The following is a 19,017-nucleotide window of genomic DNA, read 5'->3' on the forward strand; positions in this document are numbered from 1 at the left end:
AATAAGGGACTTGTGGTTGGAGAAGAGAGGGCACAGGCAACTGTTCTGAACTATTGACTTGGGGTCCTGTGGAACTATGCCAAACCTTTAGAGACTAGTGAACTTGGTTTGGGAGCATTAGTCAATTGTCCTGACTTACAGACAAATTCTACTGGATTTGGATTTGATCTTCATTGATAAAGTTGCCCTATATCTGAAGGAAATAAGTCCCAGCTACACCATTAGGTTGTTAGCAGTTATCATGGGAGGCAGTTCTTTTTTTTTTTTAAATTAATATTTTTTTTGTTGTTAGTCTTTTGGTTGTTAGCAAATGCATGCTTGTTTAAAATACTGATCCCAGAATAAACCTAGCTATTGTACTTCACTTTGAGGTAAGCAAACTGTATCAAGAGCAGGTGGTCTCAAGGCCTTGCTTTCTTGTTTTGATCTGTTGACCTGATGTAGTAATTATCTGGATTTAGTTTGGAACTGCTGACATATACACAAATCCAATCTTAAATTTTAGCAGTTCCGCTGGTGCAATACATATAAACACAAATCCTAGTTGTTGAAGCTAAAAGTTTGAATTACTATCAAAAAACAAAGTGATGTTTTTCCTAACAAGCGTGAATGTCAGTTTAGAATTATAGAGTGGTAACAAAGGTCAGTGCTACCACCATTATGACTGCTATTTTGAACCCTTTGCTGACAGGCTTACATTGGTGAGAAAAAAAACTCATTACTGTTAACCTAATTACTAATTGCTCTGTCTAGGAGATAGAACATAATCAATGTTAATTGAATCATGGAAGTGTTCTTTCATTCTAGGTTATTCTTTGGAGCACTTCTGCACTAAATCTAATTCTACATGCATTATTGTATTTTGTAATCTCATTTGCTTATTTTTTTTATAGATAAAATTATTGTGGGCGGTTATATGGGTTATCTCCGAATCTTTCATCCACATCCTGTGAAACCTGGGGATGACATGCAAGCTGAAGACTTACTCTTGGAAGTGCAGTTACAAGAACCAATACTGCAGGTGGAAGTGGGAAAATTTGTTTCGTAAGTAAACAACAGCATGTGTTGCTGATCATTATTTAAGGCTTAGATATGTTTTACTTTCTTTGTTTTGGGTGGTGGGGAGTGGCTTCAGTTTCCATATTGATGCCTATTGATTGCATCTGTGAATACCATAGTATGCATTTGGTCTGCTTGTTGAACCATCTTCATATGAGAGATTTTTTGCTCAATGTCTAACTGAAGGAAAATCTTCCAGGTACTTGTATTTTTTTTTTGAAGTGCATGGAACGGGAAAAAAAATACATTTTTTTAGGTGTTAACAGAAAATTTCAGTAATTTCTGGTGTTTTAAGATGTAACATTGGCCAGTTTTGGGATGTTTGATAGAAGATTGAAGATCTTTAATGCTAAGGAATTTAATGGAAATAAGTGTCCAGATAGAGGAGAAATACTATGGCCCTAAAGAAAAGGCTCTATATTTAATTAGATATAAGAGAATCTACATGGGAGAAAATATCATTCTAAACTACGAGTCAAGCCTGTACTTACCATGGGAAGAGTTTCTTGAATTTTTTTTCAAGACCAAAAGCCATCTGCCAAAAGGCCTATGTCTGTTGGAATTTGTTCTTTAAGTACTCATGGACTGGCCTTGTGCAGAAATGATAATGCTTTGGCTTGTGAAGAGATCTAAAACTTTTTCACTTTAGCACAAGAACCTTCCCAACAGAAAGTACTACTTAATTTTGGGGCAAGAGGAAAGTGAATAGTTTGATTTAGTTTTGCAAGTAGTACAAAACTGAATTTTAAAAACAATTTATGTGGCTGCTGAATAGTACTTGTCTGAAATAATGATCTTCCCATCCATTTAGTTTTTTGAAGAGTTGAGAAGTTGAGAGGAAACAGCATCTTGTTTGGAATGATTTTCAAGCTAAACTGGGAAAATAGTTGACCTGCTTTTCATACTTAAATCTGAAAAAATGTTCTGTAAGGATTCATTTTAATTTTGAAAGTAGCTTCAAATTTAGGAAGATTAGTTCTTGGTTGTTTTATGTTCACATTTAATACTCTTAAATCTGGCCAACACCTGAAAGTAATGTTGACATTTTGACAGTGATTTTGAATTTTTATCTCATGCATTTTACTTGAAATTTATCTTAAAACAATTGTTTTTTTTTTCTGCTCCCTCTTTTCTGCTCCCTCTTTTACAGTGGTACTGAAGGACTTCATCTGGCTGTGTTGCACTGCCGAAAACTCTGTGTATATGCTGTTTCAGGTTAGTTTACAGATGCAAACTATCTTGTGGTTTTAGGTTCATTCTAAAGTTGGATCAGGTTAAATGCTAAGCTTGGAATATACAGAGTGTTTGTTCATCATCCGTGAAGAGCTGCAGTCGTCATGTTCTAGCACTCACTCATGTAAGAAGAAGAAACATTAGTAATTATATCCAAATATCTCCTGGTGGCTAATGACCTGGTGATCTGCTTGGTGCTTGAGATACTGTGATGTGTGTCTGCAATTGGCAGTGCTGGAGTCCTGCTTTTTTTCTTGTGTTGTTCTACTTGCTCTCCCACAGGAAGATGGAGTTGATCTGATAACAATGACTTCTTACAGAAGTCATGGCATTGCTTACAAAGGTTAGTTATGAGTCTTAGCTGGTGCAGTGTCTGCATGTTATGAAGGATTTGTCTGAATGTACATAGACATATGGTAAAATTTCTGCTTGTGAATAACTAGTGCTTGTTACAGTTTTAGAAATAACTGTTACTATTCAGCATGCTAATGGTCAAGTGGTTGTTTAATGACAGTTTACATATCTTTTTAAGTATGAAAAAATTATAATTCTGAACTCAAAAATCTGAACTTCCTAGAAAGCCAGAAGATTGGTAATGCAGCCCAGGTAAAGATAAGAGGTTAACATTGGTAAAAAGGTGAAATTACTATGGGCTTTTCTTTAAATCCTCTTTTTTCCTATTGCCTCTGTCTGGAAATCTAAGTGCTATGTTCATGCAGTATATAAAGAGACAAGTCACAAAATATGCTGTGCGTTCAATTCTTTCTAGCACATGTGCAAAGCACAGATATGAGTTCTACTGACTGTATCCTTGTCTTAAGAATTCAGTAGACAACTACATATTGTTCACCTCTGTGCAGTGACAGCTGGAGTTGCTTTCACTGTGAAAGCATAGTTTACTTCTAGGAGCAGCTTACTTCCTGTTCATAGCTCAGTGGGCAGATAAAATCTGAAAGGACAGCATGTCTTCATAACCTATCTGCCTTCTAGTTATCTTACACGGAGACACCTGTAAAGTTGGTCTTTGTTGAGGGATAATACTTTGAGATATAATGCCACTTCCATACTTGTGCTTCTCTGTAATGGTACTTAAGTTTTAGAGTTGTTGCCTACCAGTATAACTTTTATTAAAACAATTTAATACTTTCATTAACAGCATACAACAAATAGGTCAGTTTAGAACTCTTTCTAATTATAATATGCTGTCTATGTGGTTTAAACACCAAAGTAATAAAGTTTTACAGTCCTTTAATAGATACTTCGTACTAATTGGTGAGCATTCATCATACTGTGATAGTAACTTTATTATCAGAACTTTTCAAACTCTTGAACCGGCTCCTTCAAAAACCAAAGATCACTATTTCTTTATGCTTCCACAGCAAATTTCAGTGTCATAAAGTGGAATTTTACCTGTTTTATACACATCACCATGTGTTATTCATAATAAAGCAAATCTATGCTGTTTCTCCTGTATGAATGAAAGCCTCCTTCAAGGCTAACTAAAGTATGGCCTGGATCTTGTATTACCGTTAGTATGCGCAGACTGACTACCTTCTTGATTGTTTTTCCTCTGATATTGCTCTTTAGGTAGCTACTCATTCAGCCAGGGCTTTCCTCTATGTCTGTTCCAATCTTCTCTTGAACGTGGGCCTACCTTCATGGTAACAGCTTAAGAGCTGTAGTGGATTTTAGTTGGAGCAGTTGCCTAAAAGGTTAGCATGAGTTACCAATCTTTCATGGCACGTTGTTTAAGATGAGTGTTGAAGTAATCTTTGCATATCTAAAGTTGTGATAGGCTTAGCTTAGATCTCATTTGCTCAAGAAATCTTTTTTTCTATGCTGATGTAACTGTTCTCAAAGCTTTTTTGTTTTATTTTTTTTGTTTGCTGATATGATTCCTAAAGTGTTACTCCATACAATGAAGAACTCTGAGTATTTTTCTTTGTGGGCAGGCAGAAAAGATTCTTGATTATTAAAAGGTGAGCCTTGACTTCAGTTTCTTTAGAAAGGCTTCTTGAATTTCTGCTAGTTCTGTGAAGGGGTCAGGAAACTAGTTTATGCAGATGCTTTTGAGAATGTGACATGTATGATAAAATTATTGCTGTTACTGTGTGTGTGTCTCTTTGCACTCTTAATCACTGCATTGAGTTTCAGACTGAGTAAAGGCAAGTGATAAATGTACCCTAACCATGGCTTTTCAAAAAAAAAAAAAAAACAACAACTTATAACTGGCTACAGCTCAATTTGAGGCAAAGACATTTACAATTCATCCTGTTTTGTTAGATATAGTATATCCACTGAATAAAAAGGAGAATTTTAAGAATTCTCCCATCTTGAGTAGACTTTTTCTGATCTTAAAGGTGTGCCTAACATGAAGAAAACTATTGAACAATAAAACTTCATCTTGCTAAATCTTTATACAATAGTTAGTATATTGGGACCTTAGCTGTGGTTCTGGCCTTTGAGAATTTTTTCTTTTAAGAAAACAGCAATTTCAGCCCTCATATTGAAGTCATTAGGAGTAAGTTACAGCTTTTCAGGTTGCTCTTTAAACTGATACTCCTTTTTCTAAATTGCATGGAAAAAGGATGTGAAAAACCTACTTTTTTTTTGGTAGGAACTCAGGGGAATGTGGAACATGGGAACCAGTATCAGATTAAACTTATGTATGAACATAATCTTCAGAGAACTGCTTGCAATATGACTTATGGACCATTTGGTGGTGTAAAAGGTAAGCTCCTTGCTGCATGTTCTTTATAATTATTTGTTTACCTGTGAATAGTTGAGGGTTAACTTAAATCTTGAAAGGCTACAGGCTATTGTTATCTAGAGGGGAGACCATCTTTCTAAATGATAATATCTTTTATCTGATGTAGGGGGTTAGGGGGAGTTAAAATGAGGCAAAGAATATTAAACACAAAATAGTTTTCTTATATCTTGAACAAGATATGAACTTATAAGGATAATACTGATTTTTAAAAAATAAAATACTTTAATATCCAAAGTAATTATTTTCTTCCGTGCTTTAATTCAGTTTTGCTTTTCTGTAGCTTCCTTATCCCAGATGAAGGAATAAGTCAACACTTCCATTCTCTGAACCTAAACTACTGAGTCTCTTTAGAGATGCATAATACAGACTGAAAAAATAAATAAAACAAACTATGATTGGAAAAACATAACAGTGGAAAGTAATATTTATGGTGTATTTGTAGTTTTGAATATGTTTAATAGATCTCAGTCTTTGTTGAACTTGTGACACCATTATGAATACTATTTTATATTCTGATCTGGAATCATCTAGGTTTGCTCTACATGACAGCAATTTCTCTTCAGAAGACAAGCTTCCCTAGCAATAATGGGGGATAGTATTTATCTGATCAAGTAATGTGCCCAAGCTTTTCACAAAATAATGCTACTTTACTGAGGCAAAAAGTCTTCTGAGTATATGATAAATATATGCATATGACCCCACAGTTCTGGGGCTGTGGTAATGCACTGTAAGATTATTACTAGAAGATTAACCCTAAACTCAGGCTTGTCTCTGGGCTTGAATTAGGCTAACCACAATTCATGCTGACTGAAGAGGCTTTCACCTACTAATTTTGCACAAGCACCTTGGAGAAATTATTGACTCTTAAGTCATGTGGATGAGAAAATGAGAAATGCTATGAATAGCTTGAGGGGGTGAGTGTATAGTTCATGGGTTTATTTGTGCTAACTTTAGAAAGAAGATACAGAGCTTCCTAAAACCGAGAAGAGGTAATAGTGTGATTCCTGTCATGCTACAATGGGATTGCAGTAATGGATATATCAAGGGATCATAAACTAAGAGTTGTTAGTGTGTCTGGAGTGGTGGAGGGATAAGAGAAAATACCTTTTTACCACCATTCAGTTGTGCAGAATAAACTCTGGATTTCTGTGACATGCATGTTTACCGTGGAGATTCTGGGTAGAGGTCTAACCACCAGCTCAGTCTTGATACTGGATGTATCTATAGATACCTTATCAAAACCTGTGTGGGATGCAAGTCACAAAATGAAGAGAACATCTTTGCAAGCTAGAGAAAAAGGTAGTAATTACTTCAGAACCTATTCGGCTAGACAAACACTTCTCAACACCTAGGACGGTCAAATTATGAGCCAGTCCTGACAGACAAAGCAGAAGGAACAGCAAAGGGAACTCTGGTAAGTTCTGTTTCTCCTGATTCCTAGTAGTGCTTCTGTCCCAGCATGTCAAACTGCTCTCCTTTTTCCTTTCTTCCTCATGTTCCAGTTTGCAATAGTGTGTTGATTGCTGTGGGAAAAGAGTGGCCTCAAGTCTTGTTTGAGATTTCAAGAATGTTAACAAACAATGACAGAAGAGATTTATAAATAATCCCCATTCCTATCATAAGATAAAGAAGCTTTTTATTTAAGACCTAAATATGGGAAAATTGTAGTAGCCTGCTATCAGCAGCTTGACCATTCACTAAGGCAGGCATTGAAGCATCAGAGAAATAGGTGAAGTGGACACTAGAAAATCATCTGAATTGTGTGTGGCTTTTTTATGGCTTTTCTGAATTGAATATCCATCTTTGTGTCTCTTCTGGAGTGTCTAACTAGATTTCTTGTCAAGGCTATACTTTTAGTCTCGTCCCTAGCCTTTTGCCATGATTTTTTTTAAGTACCATCTTTAAGCATCTCATTCTCTCCTTGAGGGTTATGAATGACAACATTGTGGATATTTTCCATCTTGCAAGACTAGTCAGAGTGATCTGGAAAGAAGGTCTACCAAGGGCTGTTAACTTTAGTAAACAGATACCTGTCCTGGTCTGGCCTGTTGTGCTATCTGTGTGTGTGTTTCTTTGGCAGATCTTCTGTGCTGCAATTGAGAGCCACCTGCAGTCTGTGAATAAATATTTTATTTGACTATGTGACTTCCAGACTTCTAGAATCCTGGCCAGGCATCTGCTAAGTCTCTCTCACCTTCAGTGGAGGTTAATTCATAATGGTGGAAGTGCTATAAGTGTGCAGCAGTAAGCTTGCTTTGCTAGCAGTCTGGCCTCTACACCATACTCTAGAAGTGGACTAACAAAACGCAGGGAGGGTTTTTATATTTATAGCCTTCTCTGTTACTGCTGAGACTAATATGTGTCTTTTTTCTTATTGCTGTATTCAAGCATCCTTGAAACAATGAGAAGGTGAAAGAGGCACTTCAGAGTTCATGTTTACAGAGCTACTGGAGCAGACACAGGAGAATGGCAGTTGAACAGGAGTACAAGGAAAGCATGCTGTGGGAGTGTCAGGGGAGGAAAGGGAATGTAAATCCCCCAGGAACATAATCTTTCATCTGAGGAAGCAAAGAAGAATGCTGCAGGAGTCGACAGGGCACTTGATCTATGAAGTTGCTCAGTGTTAGATTTCTCTTGAAGACAATGCTGGATTTTTTGTTTCTTTTCACGGAGCTCCTAATCCTATACATTTAGTAGTAAAGGAACTCATTCTCCACAGGCATACCAGTTGATACCAGTAAAAGAAAAATAGAATTGAATTTTTGTACACTTGTTTATACTGGTGTCAAATGACATTTTTGAGGGTTTTCAGCCCTTTCTTGGGACTAGGAGTTCTTTGGGTTCTAGTTACTACTCTATTTCTTTTGTTCTTACTTTCTTATTGAACTGCTTCCAAACAGTTGCCTGTCAGTTTAATGGAAACTGAAGAAAATGACCACTTCACTGCTTGCCCTTACTGCAAATAAAATACATCTTGGCGTTCAGATTTCTTCTGTAGTCACTTGTAATATGATTTCTACCCACATGCAGTTACAGTCTGTGCTGTCTAGCAGGCCACTGTAGCTGTGGCCTTAACTGGGATGCAAAGTGCTGTGTTAGTCTCTTGATGCTGTAAGGTTGCATAGTCAGTTTTGAAATCTGGATGTAAAGCCAGCACACGATTCCCATTTCCTGTTTCAGAGTTAGTGCATCCATTTTGACCTTTGTGGTGGGTGGTTTGTTTTTGGCTGCTTATTCCTTTGGAAATTCCTCTTGAAACTTTGGAGGAAGTTTCAATTTCCTTTGAGAAAATAAACCTCACCCACCTTCACTGTTTACCTGTTCCTGGCTTCTCTTCCCCACTTTTTATAAAGAACCTGGAGGGGAAAGGGCTTGAGTATACTCTGTAGTCCTCAAGAACCTTCTCAGTCCCACCTACTCCATCCTGCACTGTAAAGATGCCATAAAACAAGCTGGTACACAAGTCTGAGAGTATGTGACTGCTGTAAAAATGAGGCAACAGTTACATAACCAGGCATCAAGGTATGGAGAGGAACTCAGTTTCAATCTAGCAGTTTTTTGACTTTCTGAATTGCTGAAAATCCTGTAAGACCCTTACAAAAGCTGAAGAGACAGAGATTTGTTCAGATCAACTTGCAATTTTCATTATATTAATATTTTTTTTTCTGGATTGTAGTGGAGTGGAATCCGTTTTTCTAATTTACGAAGCAGCTTATCTTCTGGAGAAAGTGCCTGAAATCTCTCCTGAATGTTGGCTGACCTGGAGACCTATCAGAGGTTTTCAGAAACTAAACAGAATAGAGCTTTTAGAAACAAGTGCTCTGCTACTGTTTTATGGTTCAATTAGGTTATGAAGGTTCACCAGCTTTTCTTCATCTGTATTTAAAGGTGCACTTACATAAACCTTACATAAACCTTTCCCTGTGCCTACTTTACCCTCTGCAGCTTCATTAAGGAGGAGGATATCTCATAGCTTCTATTAATGTGGTAGCTGGGGAAGGGTGTCTCTGCAGTTGTTTGAAATGTTCAATAAAAACTTATAGTCCAGTCACTAGTTGTGTGTTGCATGTTTTCAGTCAGCTTTCTCCAACGTAAGCTTTGCTCTCCTGTCCTTGCTAGTTTTCATCAATGTACTCATGCCCTTGTTATGTTATGATTTGGTCTGTTAACCTGCTAGTCTATTTAGGTGAGATGTGATGGAGACGTAAAACATACAAAGTAAACTGTTATTTCTTGACTAATTATTTTGGTCTCTTGTATTTATTAAGGAAGATGGTATTAGAGATTTCCTTGCTGAAGAGAGATCTGTGAGGTAAACAGAAACCTACTTAGTAGGCTAGCTCCTAGCAACTTCATTCATGGGAGCATTTTCAAATTAAAAACTTGATGCTGTGAGCAGCTTCCATATATACGGAACTGGCATAGTTATTTTTATAACAGGAACATGTTGAACATCAACAAATCCATTCACGTAGTCTGATCATAGAAAGCTGAAATCAAAATAAAATACATTATCGAAGCTATAAAATAAAGACAGACCAAAACTGAGAAAACTTGTCCACCTACTTGCAGAGAATGGGTGCTTTTGTTCTAAAAGTGCGTGGAATGTGGTTAAGTCACCACTAGATGGTCCCCTCACTACATGTTTTCGTTAGTGCACTGCCTCTCTACAACTGCTTTTATACTTGAACTGATTCTACAGGTGTATTTACTGCAAGACTTAATGAAAATACAGTAGCACTTTCTGAAAAGCTGATTAAAAAGTGTTTTATTGATTAAAATAAAATGTATTTTGTTGTTTGTAGCATTTTAGCAAAAAGGCAAATTGAACTTAACAGTTTTGCTGAAAGTAAAAGTCAAAAGGCCAGGGATGCGGGAAATGAAAACAAGAAATCTCTTGCATGTTTAACTAGACTTCTAAACAAAGCTAATAGGAAAGCTTTAAAAAAGTGAATGGGGGGAAGAAACAACCTGCAAGGCCTGAAGTATAAATCAGGCTCGTTGTAGGCATAGTTGTCAGTTACTTAGAATGTGGAAAAACCTCTGGCAAAGGGAATGACTGTATTATAGAACTTCTTTGGTGCTTTAGCTTTACTTTTGTTTCCTGGTGTCTCTGAATACTGAAACTAAAATGAAAACATGAAAGCTATCAAGAAGTGATGTAGGAAGTATATAATTATATACTTAGAAAAAGAATTCTTGATCTTGAGCACAGGCTTTGAAAAATTGAACTTAATTTTTAATTCATTACATTTATTATGTAGAATGTCTACATATATCAGGATTTCATAACTCTACATTTTTTGTTGTCATCTTAGAGCTATAAATTGAGTTTCTTTTGCAACACCATTATTCTAGCGTATGGATCCTTTTAGAAAGGATGATTCATGGTAAAATCATGTAAGTTAGTAGTGCTGAACACTGTTTTTTTCAACCAAGTGAACTCTTAACCTAGCCACAAAATGTCACAGCCCTTAAGTAATGAACAGATTGTACCAGTCTGTGTTTTATTTCAAATGTAAAATTTCAAGAACTTAAGGTGACTCTACTGTCAGCTCTTTCTCGAAGATACTGAAAAAGTGGCATACATTTCTGTGATTATTAGAGGACTCCAGTCTACAAAAATCTTACTTTATATAACCTATTTAATCACGTAATATAGCCTGATCTTATGTAAAATTATTATGGCATCATGGAATTATGCTACCCCAGATTGCTGTGTTAATAATTCAACTTTCATTATACGAAGTGATGTTTGCTGATAGAAAGCACTTTCCAAGATGATGTGAGCTGTTTTTATGTCTAGTGAGTCATTCTGTGTCTTTACATTTGAATCAAGTATCTTATAACGTTATCAGGTAAGATTATATTGAAGAACCTGATCACTGTTTGTAATAGCAGGAGGTTGTTTTGCATAGTTCTGTCTTACATAAGTTCTGTCTTACATGTTTGGGAGAGAAGTGAGAAAATTTCAGAGCTTTTTAGGCACATGTACAATCTTTGGTCACCCAAATGCAAAGCTCTGTCCTTATTACCCTGTCCATCAAAGATCTGAGTTGAAGAGTTTATCTACTGTAAGCAAGGATGTGCTTACACTTCTGTGGTTGCTCTGTGGTGTGGAGACACCCATACAAGTTTTAAAACAGTGCACACACTTCCATGTAGCATGAGGCTTGCTGGTTTAGAACTTTTATACTGGAGAGCATCTATGAAATGTCTGCTGTAATATACTAAGATTTTTAAAGACAAGTAAATACAATAGATTAAAATGTTTTACTGGGCTAGTAACGCTAAATGTTCAAACTCTATATGGCTGAATTGAAAGTCGTCGTTTCACCTGAAAGTATATGAATATTCATACTAAAAAAAAAATGGGAAAAGCTTCATTCTTTGTGTGAGAACATTCTGATGAATGAGTTGCGAATCTGAGATTGTTAAAAGAATGGAATGAAATGAAGCAAGTGAATTGGATATAGTATTGCTTTAGATGAGAATTCCTTTTCTTCCTTATTCTTTATGCAGTAGTGTACCTCCTGTTCAGTTCTTAAGGAAGGCATAAATCTGATATTATCTAGGAATAGTCAAGTCTTATTAAGCAATATTCTATGTATTGTTTAATCTTAGTTGAAATTAAAACTGTGTTTATCAAAACAGTAAGAGTAGATTCTTCTCTACATAGGTACAAAGCGATTAGATTATAAGCCAGTTGTTACATTTTGTGATTGATATAATTTGGTCATGTTTTTTTTCCATTCTTAGATTTTTGTTTGCAATTTCAGCAAAATCATGTTTTTTTTTTCTTTGTTGGAACTTTTATATCTTATTTCTAGTTCTTTTAATTAAAATAACGCTCAATTGGATGTGTTCTAGCTGTGCAGAAATTTTGGTTAATCAATTTACTGGTGTTGGCTTCAATTATATAAAAAAAAGTAGCAGTGAACTACCTTCAAGTGGTAATAATAAAACTTTTTACAGATGGGTAATCAGTTAACAAGAATTATGAACTGCTTACTTATAAATTGATGAATTTGCACACTGGTACAGTAGAGAATTTGCAGGATATCAGCATTAAAACCAAATTTTAACTCAGGGCAAAGAAATAAAATTCGTATTACTTTATTATCAGTTTTTATAACCTCTTTCTAATGTGTTGTTTGCATAATTAGCGCTGCAGGCGTCTTAATAATGTACCTACAACATACAGAAATTCTCTGTCCTGTGTCTTGGGTTTCTTCACGTTGAGGGTATTTAGATGTAATATGTTGTCTTGCCCTTAGAGAAATCTGAGAAAGACACCGTGACTTGGAAAATCACCCTTATTCCTATGTTTCCAGTTTCTGTTGGATGGATTACAGTTCATCTAGTTTATGGCCATTAACCTTAGTCCTTCTACAACTCGAGAAAGAGTCAATATGCTACTCATACACTCTTCATAAAAAGTGAGATTTATCGATATGTAGCCTGCTTCTTCCTACTTATAAGAAACGGTATTCTCTTATGCAGTAAAAGAAGTGTCCTTACTAGTGCTTTGAATAAGTGTGCAGATCGGGCCACAATTTTATTCTTTGTCTTGTCTGTCTTCAGTCAGCCATGTGACTTACACTTGAGGAGAGTTTACGTAAGAGATTTCTTTTGAAGTTGTATAAGGAACAAAAAAGTGTTTTACATAAGAAAGACAACTAGTTGAAGCTTAGGTAGCTCTATGGATTATCTCATAAATTTCATGTGGTCAGGTATGCATTAGTGAATGGGGGGACCAGATATTAATTAATGTATGAAGCAACAGTAGTGCATAAGGAGCTAATACCAAATTCTGCACTTTGAAGACTGATGCATGAAGTGTAGGGTTCCTGAGCTAAAGCACTTAAGTGTGAATGATCATATGCTGTAATCAGAAGATGACCTTTCCCAGGTGAAATCTAAGTTCTATGATTATTCTCTGGGATATAAGTTATATGTTCAGGTGGGTGTATGAACATTTTCAACCCTTCTAGTTTTCTTTTTTTTGGTTTATGCTATTGAGACAGTTGTTGCCTTCCACATAAGAACTAAAGAAACAGTATACTGATAGCTCACCATTGGGACACACAACCTATTGGATTAGTCTTTAATAGAACAGAATACTAATTTTATCTGGTGGCAGAGAGAGAAAGCATAGTTTAATAACCTTGCTTTCTTAGTTGCTGAATTATTTTTGAATGGTATTCATTTATAAATAATAACTTCCATTGCAAAAGCAGTATTACCATTTTGTATGATTCCACAAAATATGATGGCATCATCTAATAGACTTAAATAATCAGTGAATTTGTCCTGTTCTTATATAGCCTCTTCAAATGAGTTGATAAATGATTTAGAATTGGATATCCTAATAATACACAGGTCTTGGATTTTTTTTTTTTAATCTGAAACCTCAATACCTTAAATTGGCTTAGAATTGTTCAGATTTACTTAAAGCTATTTAGTGGATACTGTACCAATAAAAGGAAATAATAAAACAATAGCAAAGGGAACAGGGAAAAAGGGAAATAGAACTCTGACATGAAAAAGTTACAAGGAAAAAAAAAGTGTGAAAATACCTTGAACCTATCTTTTTCTCAGCAAATTGTCTTGAATTCATTTTACTTTTATTGCAGCGCTGGCCTAGGGGCAAAGTATGTTTGAGTGTTGCAACAAAGAGGGTGCTATATGGAGGATTTTTTTTAATAATAAAATACAACATATGTGTAAACCATGCAACCTTGTAACAAGAAACCTTATAAGAAGGGTAGACTGTGCTTAACTTTTCCACAATTCTGCAAGAATGAATTTTATGAGGTGTTAGTTGAAAAAAAAAATTATCAGCTGAGTTTTATGCTGTAAGGTTAAATGATTCTTATGACTATGTTTAAATACAGCAGCAGTATAAATTTGGACTTTGATTTATTGGCTAGTTCTCTTAAGGAGCAGTGTGTTTAACTATTACCTTTCTGTTAAATAGCTTCTGGATAAAGAGATTATTTGAAAGGCTTGTTCTTCAGGAGTTTTGTTCATGAAATAAATCTACTGATCAGTAATTCTAAATGCTTCCTCACATAACTTCTGAAGTCTGTTAGTGCCTTTTTTTTTTTCCAAATAATGGAGTTAGAGCCTCTTCTCTAAATTAAATGTGTGAATGCAAAAATAATCAAGGAAAATTCCCTGGAATCTTTTACCCTGCGGTTCCTTTCACCTTCCTCAACGGTACTAAGTAAGATCATAGTCTAATTGAAGTAAAAAAAAAAATCCCATTGATTCAGTACGCCAGAACTTTGCTTCAATTACAAATTGCTGAATATATCACTTATTTCACGTATTTCATTTAAACAGAGCACTATAATTAAAATGGAGTAAAACCAATTGTAGAAATACCTAACCTGGGGAGCAGTTGTGTATGTAAGTGAAAGACCACATCATTCTTGTTTTCTCAAAAGTTTTATAGATTTTTTATACTATGCTTTTTCTAATTTCTTTTGTTAAAATGTGGTACCCAAATGTGTGCAGTCATTGTACATTGGTAGTATAAAATGTTTTGTATCTTGCATGTGGGGTTATGGCTTCTGCAGTACTGCCAAGAATCATCCAGTGCCAAGCAGAACAATAATTACCTCATATGTTTTTAATAGCGCGTGTATATTAATAATGACCCAATGTTGCATTTGTCTTTTTGGTGACATATTGTTGACTCATATTTAATTCATCATCCTACTCTAATCCCCAGATTCTTCTTCTTAGTGCTATTGCCTGCCATTCTCTGGTTTCCTGTGAGACAATTGTCTGAGATCATATCAGATGTTTTACTTAAGTTTAGATATGCTGTCTCTAAAGTTTAAAAATATAGGATATATTATTACCCTGTCTAATAAATAGTTTGGCATGATGAATTTTCTGTTACTTCAAATATTTTATGTACAGTTTTATTATTTACATATGTACTTTCTTATTAAATGTTCCAACATTTCATGTAGATACATTTGTCTATATCAGATTCATTTGTTGCCCTGTATTTTTTCATCCAAAAGAAAGCAGTTTTATTTTCTAAGTACTCAGTCTTTCATCTTCTCAAAGGATCTTTCAGAAATGTGTATACACAGCTTTTGTTTATTTTTTCTAGCGTTCATTTGTGACTATTCACATTACAAAAAGAAAAGTCTTTGTAACTTATAGAACTTTATTTGGAAGGTCACCAAACCCTTGTTAGTTGAGGTTTTTTTTTCCATAAAAGAGGTGAAACATATCTTGTACAGGCTATGATGCTTTCTGCTAATTGCACTTTGAAAGTTTTTTGGGGGTTGTTCAGAATTATTTGTACCAATAAACCTATTAGAAATCACTCTACTAGGTCATTCAAGAGAGAGTTTCTTTACTTGGAGATTTTGGGTGGTGGTGAGTAGGTCTGAGTGTATCTTCCAAGTAGAAAAGAACTTGCAAAGCAAAGACATTGTTTACTGTTGGCCTGTATCAAAAGTGAGAGGTATCAGGCTAGCAAGAGGAGGTAAACAATGAAAAATGTGACAAGGTGATTTTATTTCAGATTTATAAGGAAAATTCTAATTTTGCAATATCCAATTGGTTCTGATCATGGGGTGTGCCACCTCATGCTGACAAACTGTTCTAGTCCTTGTTGATAGGTTTATTACTGATGAGAATTGTAGAAAACTGTGTGGAGAATAACAAGACTTTTAAAACATATCCAAAATGACCAGAAATTGAAGAACTGAAATTTTGGTAGACTTAATTTATATACTTTTTTTTTTAGGGGGCTGCCATGTTTTCCCCTGGGTGGAAATGCAAATTGTGGTTGGTGAGACTTGAGTTAATCAGAGTTCATGCTGAGTAGCTACACAATGCTGAGGTGCCATACAAAGCTGTCATTTCGAGTACCAAAAATTTTAAATTTTAGGTAAAATTGGAGATTCCTGAGGAGTTTAAAGAAGCAGTCCAACACAAAAAATAGATTAGTAGACCAAAAAGATTTTTTTCTAAGCTGTTGGATTTTCTTTTATTAAAATTAATGTTCTGTAACTTCAACATGAAGTGCTGTGCTTTCTGCCTGTTCAGTTATCCTTTGTATAAAGTCACATCAGATGAGAGCATTCATAACTGAAAGAAATAATGATGCAGCCTTGCTCAATTTTCACATTTCTTTAACACAACTGAGTCTAGTTATGAGCCTGGCTAAACAAATAGGGGTAAATATGAATAACCCCCAGAAATTTATTTGGTGACTACAGAGAATAAAAAGGACAAGGAAGATTATGACAGAAATAAAATGTATTCTGCAGATTAGTATGACAACTGATTTTCAAATATTTCACTGTGTGATTTGTGTGAAAACACTTGAAAACGTCATCTATTTTTTTAAAAAAAAATACAAAACACCACCACCAAAAACAAAAAACAAAACCAACACCAACAAACAAAACATCAAACTTATGAAAGTAATATTTTGCAAGGCTAATGGTAAAATAATAAAATCATGTAGCTATTTGTTGTATACTTCTAGCTGTTTTAAAATACAAGAAAAATGAAACAAATGGTGATTTTTTTTCCCTTTTATAAATATAATACACAAAAGACCACAAAATAAGATTAGTCCTTTCTGTGTGTCGGTTATTACTGGTCTAGGATATGTACAGACAAATGATCTGAATATGAAAAGTGGCTGTATTTTATTGGAGGTTTTTGAAGATATTTATTTGATCCAGTTAAAATTAGAAACATAAATGGCTATTTGAAACTTCTTGAAGAGGTATAGGAGCTCTACCTAAACTTATGTAAAAATAAATTCCTGGCTTTGCATTTTAAGCTTCAGGATGTTACTTTGTTATAAATTATCTTTAATGAGTTCCATGAATGTGACTTCCCTTACTGGGGACAGCATTCTTTGGGAAGTATTTTCATTAAATCTTTATCTTAAAAAAGTAGTAGGGAATCAGAGTGCTTTGGGAAGTGCTTAGGAATATTCAAGTTGCTTACTTAAGGGGAGAATGGAAATGGAGAAGTAGAGAGGATAAGGAAGTTTCCTGGGTTTCATTGGTGGGAGTTCTGCTGTACTGATTGGTTCTAATACTACATGTCTGTGTCTTAGATAAAAATTTTGAAGATGAATTTATTGTCATGTTAAGATCCTATTGATATTTTTTGATCCTACCGATAATTTTGCATTGAAAATGTTGCAAAATATGGCCTGTATTCAACTTTATTGAGCTCAATGAAAGGTCTGCTATTGATTTGTGATTCATTAAAAAAAAATCCATGTACATTAAATGCATTCAGTTAAAGCCTATTGATATGGAAGGGCTAACTGCTGACAGTATTTGTCTTTATTCCATTTTTTCTTTGTGGCAGATTTACTAGTTCAGTAAGATGTTGCATAGTATAAATACAATGTATAATGTATAACTTCAGATGACGGCAGCTTGACACATTGGAAAGTTTCACAGCTGAAAATTTGTTTCCCCCCCCTTTTTTTTTCTTCTTAAGAAAAAAGCCTATAACATCCATATTGCAACATCTCTATGAATGCAGGCACTTCAAAGTAAATGCCTGTAGTTGTCTGGTCTTGAAAAGTAGTTATATTAAACAAGTTAAGGCAAGAAACTGAATTTAAAGAAAGATTTTTACCATCCCTTCATAGATGCAGCCTGAGTAATGATGATCCATGCATACACCCATTCTCCCATACACAGCTAATGTTCTCTTCAAGACCCACTCTATACTGTTTGTAGTTAATGTGCTTGAATTGATTATATATTTATAATTAATCTGTGGTACTGAAAAAGAAGAAACTTTCTGTGATGCTGCTTTCACAACTGTCTGAACATTTTTTTCTAAGACTACTTGCACTAGGGTTAGAAACGTTAATTCTTGAATGCACTTTTTCTTTCTTAATATGAGGCTTGCAATAAATCTTAGCACTAGAATCTGTTTAGGGGAGGACACTATCTCTCATGTCTAAACAGTGCCAAATAACCAGGTTTCTTTCAGTAGCAATGAACATGCTGGATGTTGCATCTATGATATTTCTGGATCTCTATACTGCATACCAGTCTTTTGTGCTCCTTTGAACCATACTAGTGTTTTTCCTAAGGGTCCTTACACCACCTCAGGTCAATATGAGCTTTAAAGGTATCAGTCCCGTGCTGCATTTTCTGTACAACTTGTCTCTGTCATCTTCTATGGTAAAAGTCAGATCAAGAATAAAGGAGCGTATCACAGGTCTCTAGAGGATTGGTTATGTGAGTGAGGTCTGAGTTACCTGATTTGGCCTTTGGAGAAACTGTAATAGTTCAAGATTCACTTTCCATCTAGAATTCACTTTATGGCAGTCAGAAATCTGAAGGGGTTAGGTAAAGAGAATACAATGTAATGATTGAGATAAGTAAAATCAATTCCTTACAGCAGCTTGGACTACATACTTTACTGTGCCTTACCAAGGGAGACTTCATGCAGACTGGGCTGTTGCAGAGAACATCTCTTATGTTGGGACTTGTGAACGCATTTTACTGCAATACCTTAATATCTGGAAGGGATTAGAAAATAATTAAAACTAGCATCAGTAGAATAAGGATTTAGTATGTTCTATACAATTTCTCTTAAATTCCTGTCAACTTCTCTGTTTTTACTTTCTTCCTGTTTAAGCAATTTTCAATTCCAGCAGAAAAGCACTTAGTCAATCTCAGCTGGGACACAGGTACCCTTCTTACATCTTTTGGGATGGATACATGCATCATCACTGAGTGATGCAGGGCATTTTTCCTTTTTCTCTTTATATCTACACAGGGTATTGCACTGCCTTGGCAGTGCTGTCAGAACCTCTGGTCTAGAATGAACGGTTGCAGCTGAAGTCCTGAACTTTGATCCTTTCTGTAGTAATGCAGTGAGCAGCCACCAGACCACCAAGCTAGTCAATTCAGTGTTCTTTCTGAATGTAT

The 19,017-nt window shown here is 35.2% G+C and overlaps 1 protein-coding gene across 7 annotated transcripts in view; it reads left to right on the forward strand.

The window, feature by feature from the left end:
• Positions 1 to 19,017, forward strand: part of BBS9 (Bardet-Biedl syndrome 9) — a 321,265-nt gene that overhangs the window by 2,576 nt on the left and 299,672 nt on the right. For all 7 annotated transcript variants that reach the window (XM_040548841.1, XM_040548842.1, XM_040548845.1 and 4 more), the window contains exons 3-5: positions 894 to 1,044; positions 2,210 to 2,274; positions 4,910 to 5,023. In XM_040548841.1, coding sequence (XP_040404775.1) covers positions 894 to 1,044; positions 2,210 to 2,274; positions 4,910 to 5,023 — 330 coding nt within the window. The remainder of the gene's footprint in view (positions 1 to 893; positions 1,045 to 2,209; positions 2,275 to 4,909; positions 5,024 to 19,017) is intronic.

This window comes from Cygnus olor, chromosome 2, assembly GCF_009769625.2.
Source record: "Cygnus olor isolate bCygOlo1 chromosome 2, bCygOlo1.pri.v2, whole genome shotgun sequence".
Classification (NCBI taxonomy): Eukaryota; Metazoa; Chordata; class Aves; order Anseriformes; family Anatidae; genus Cygnus; species Cygnus olor.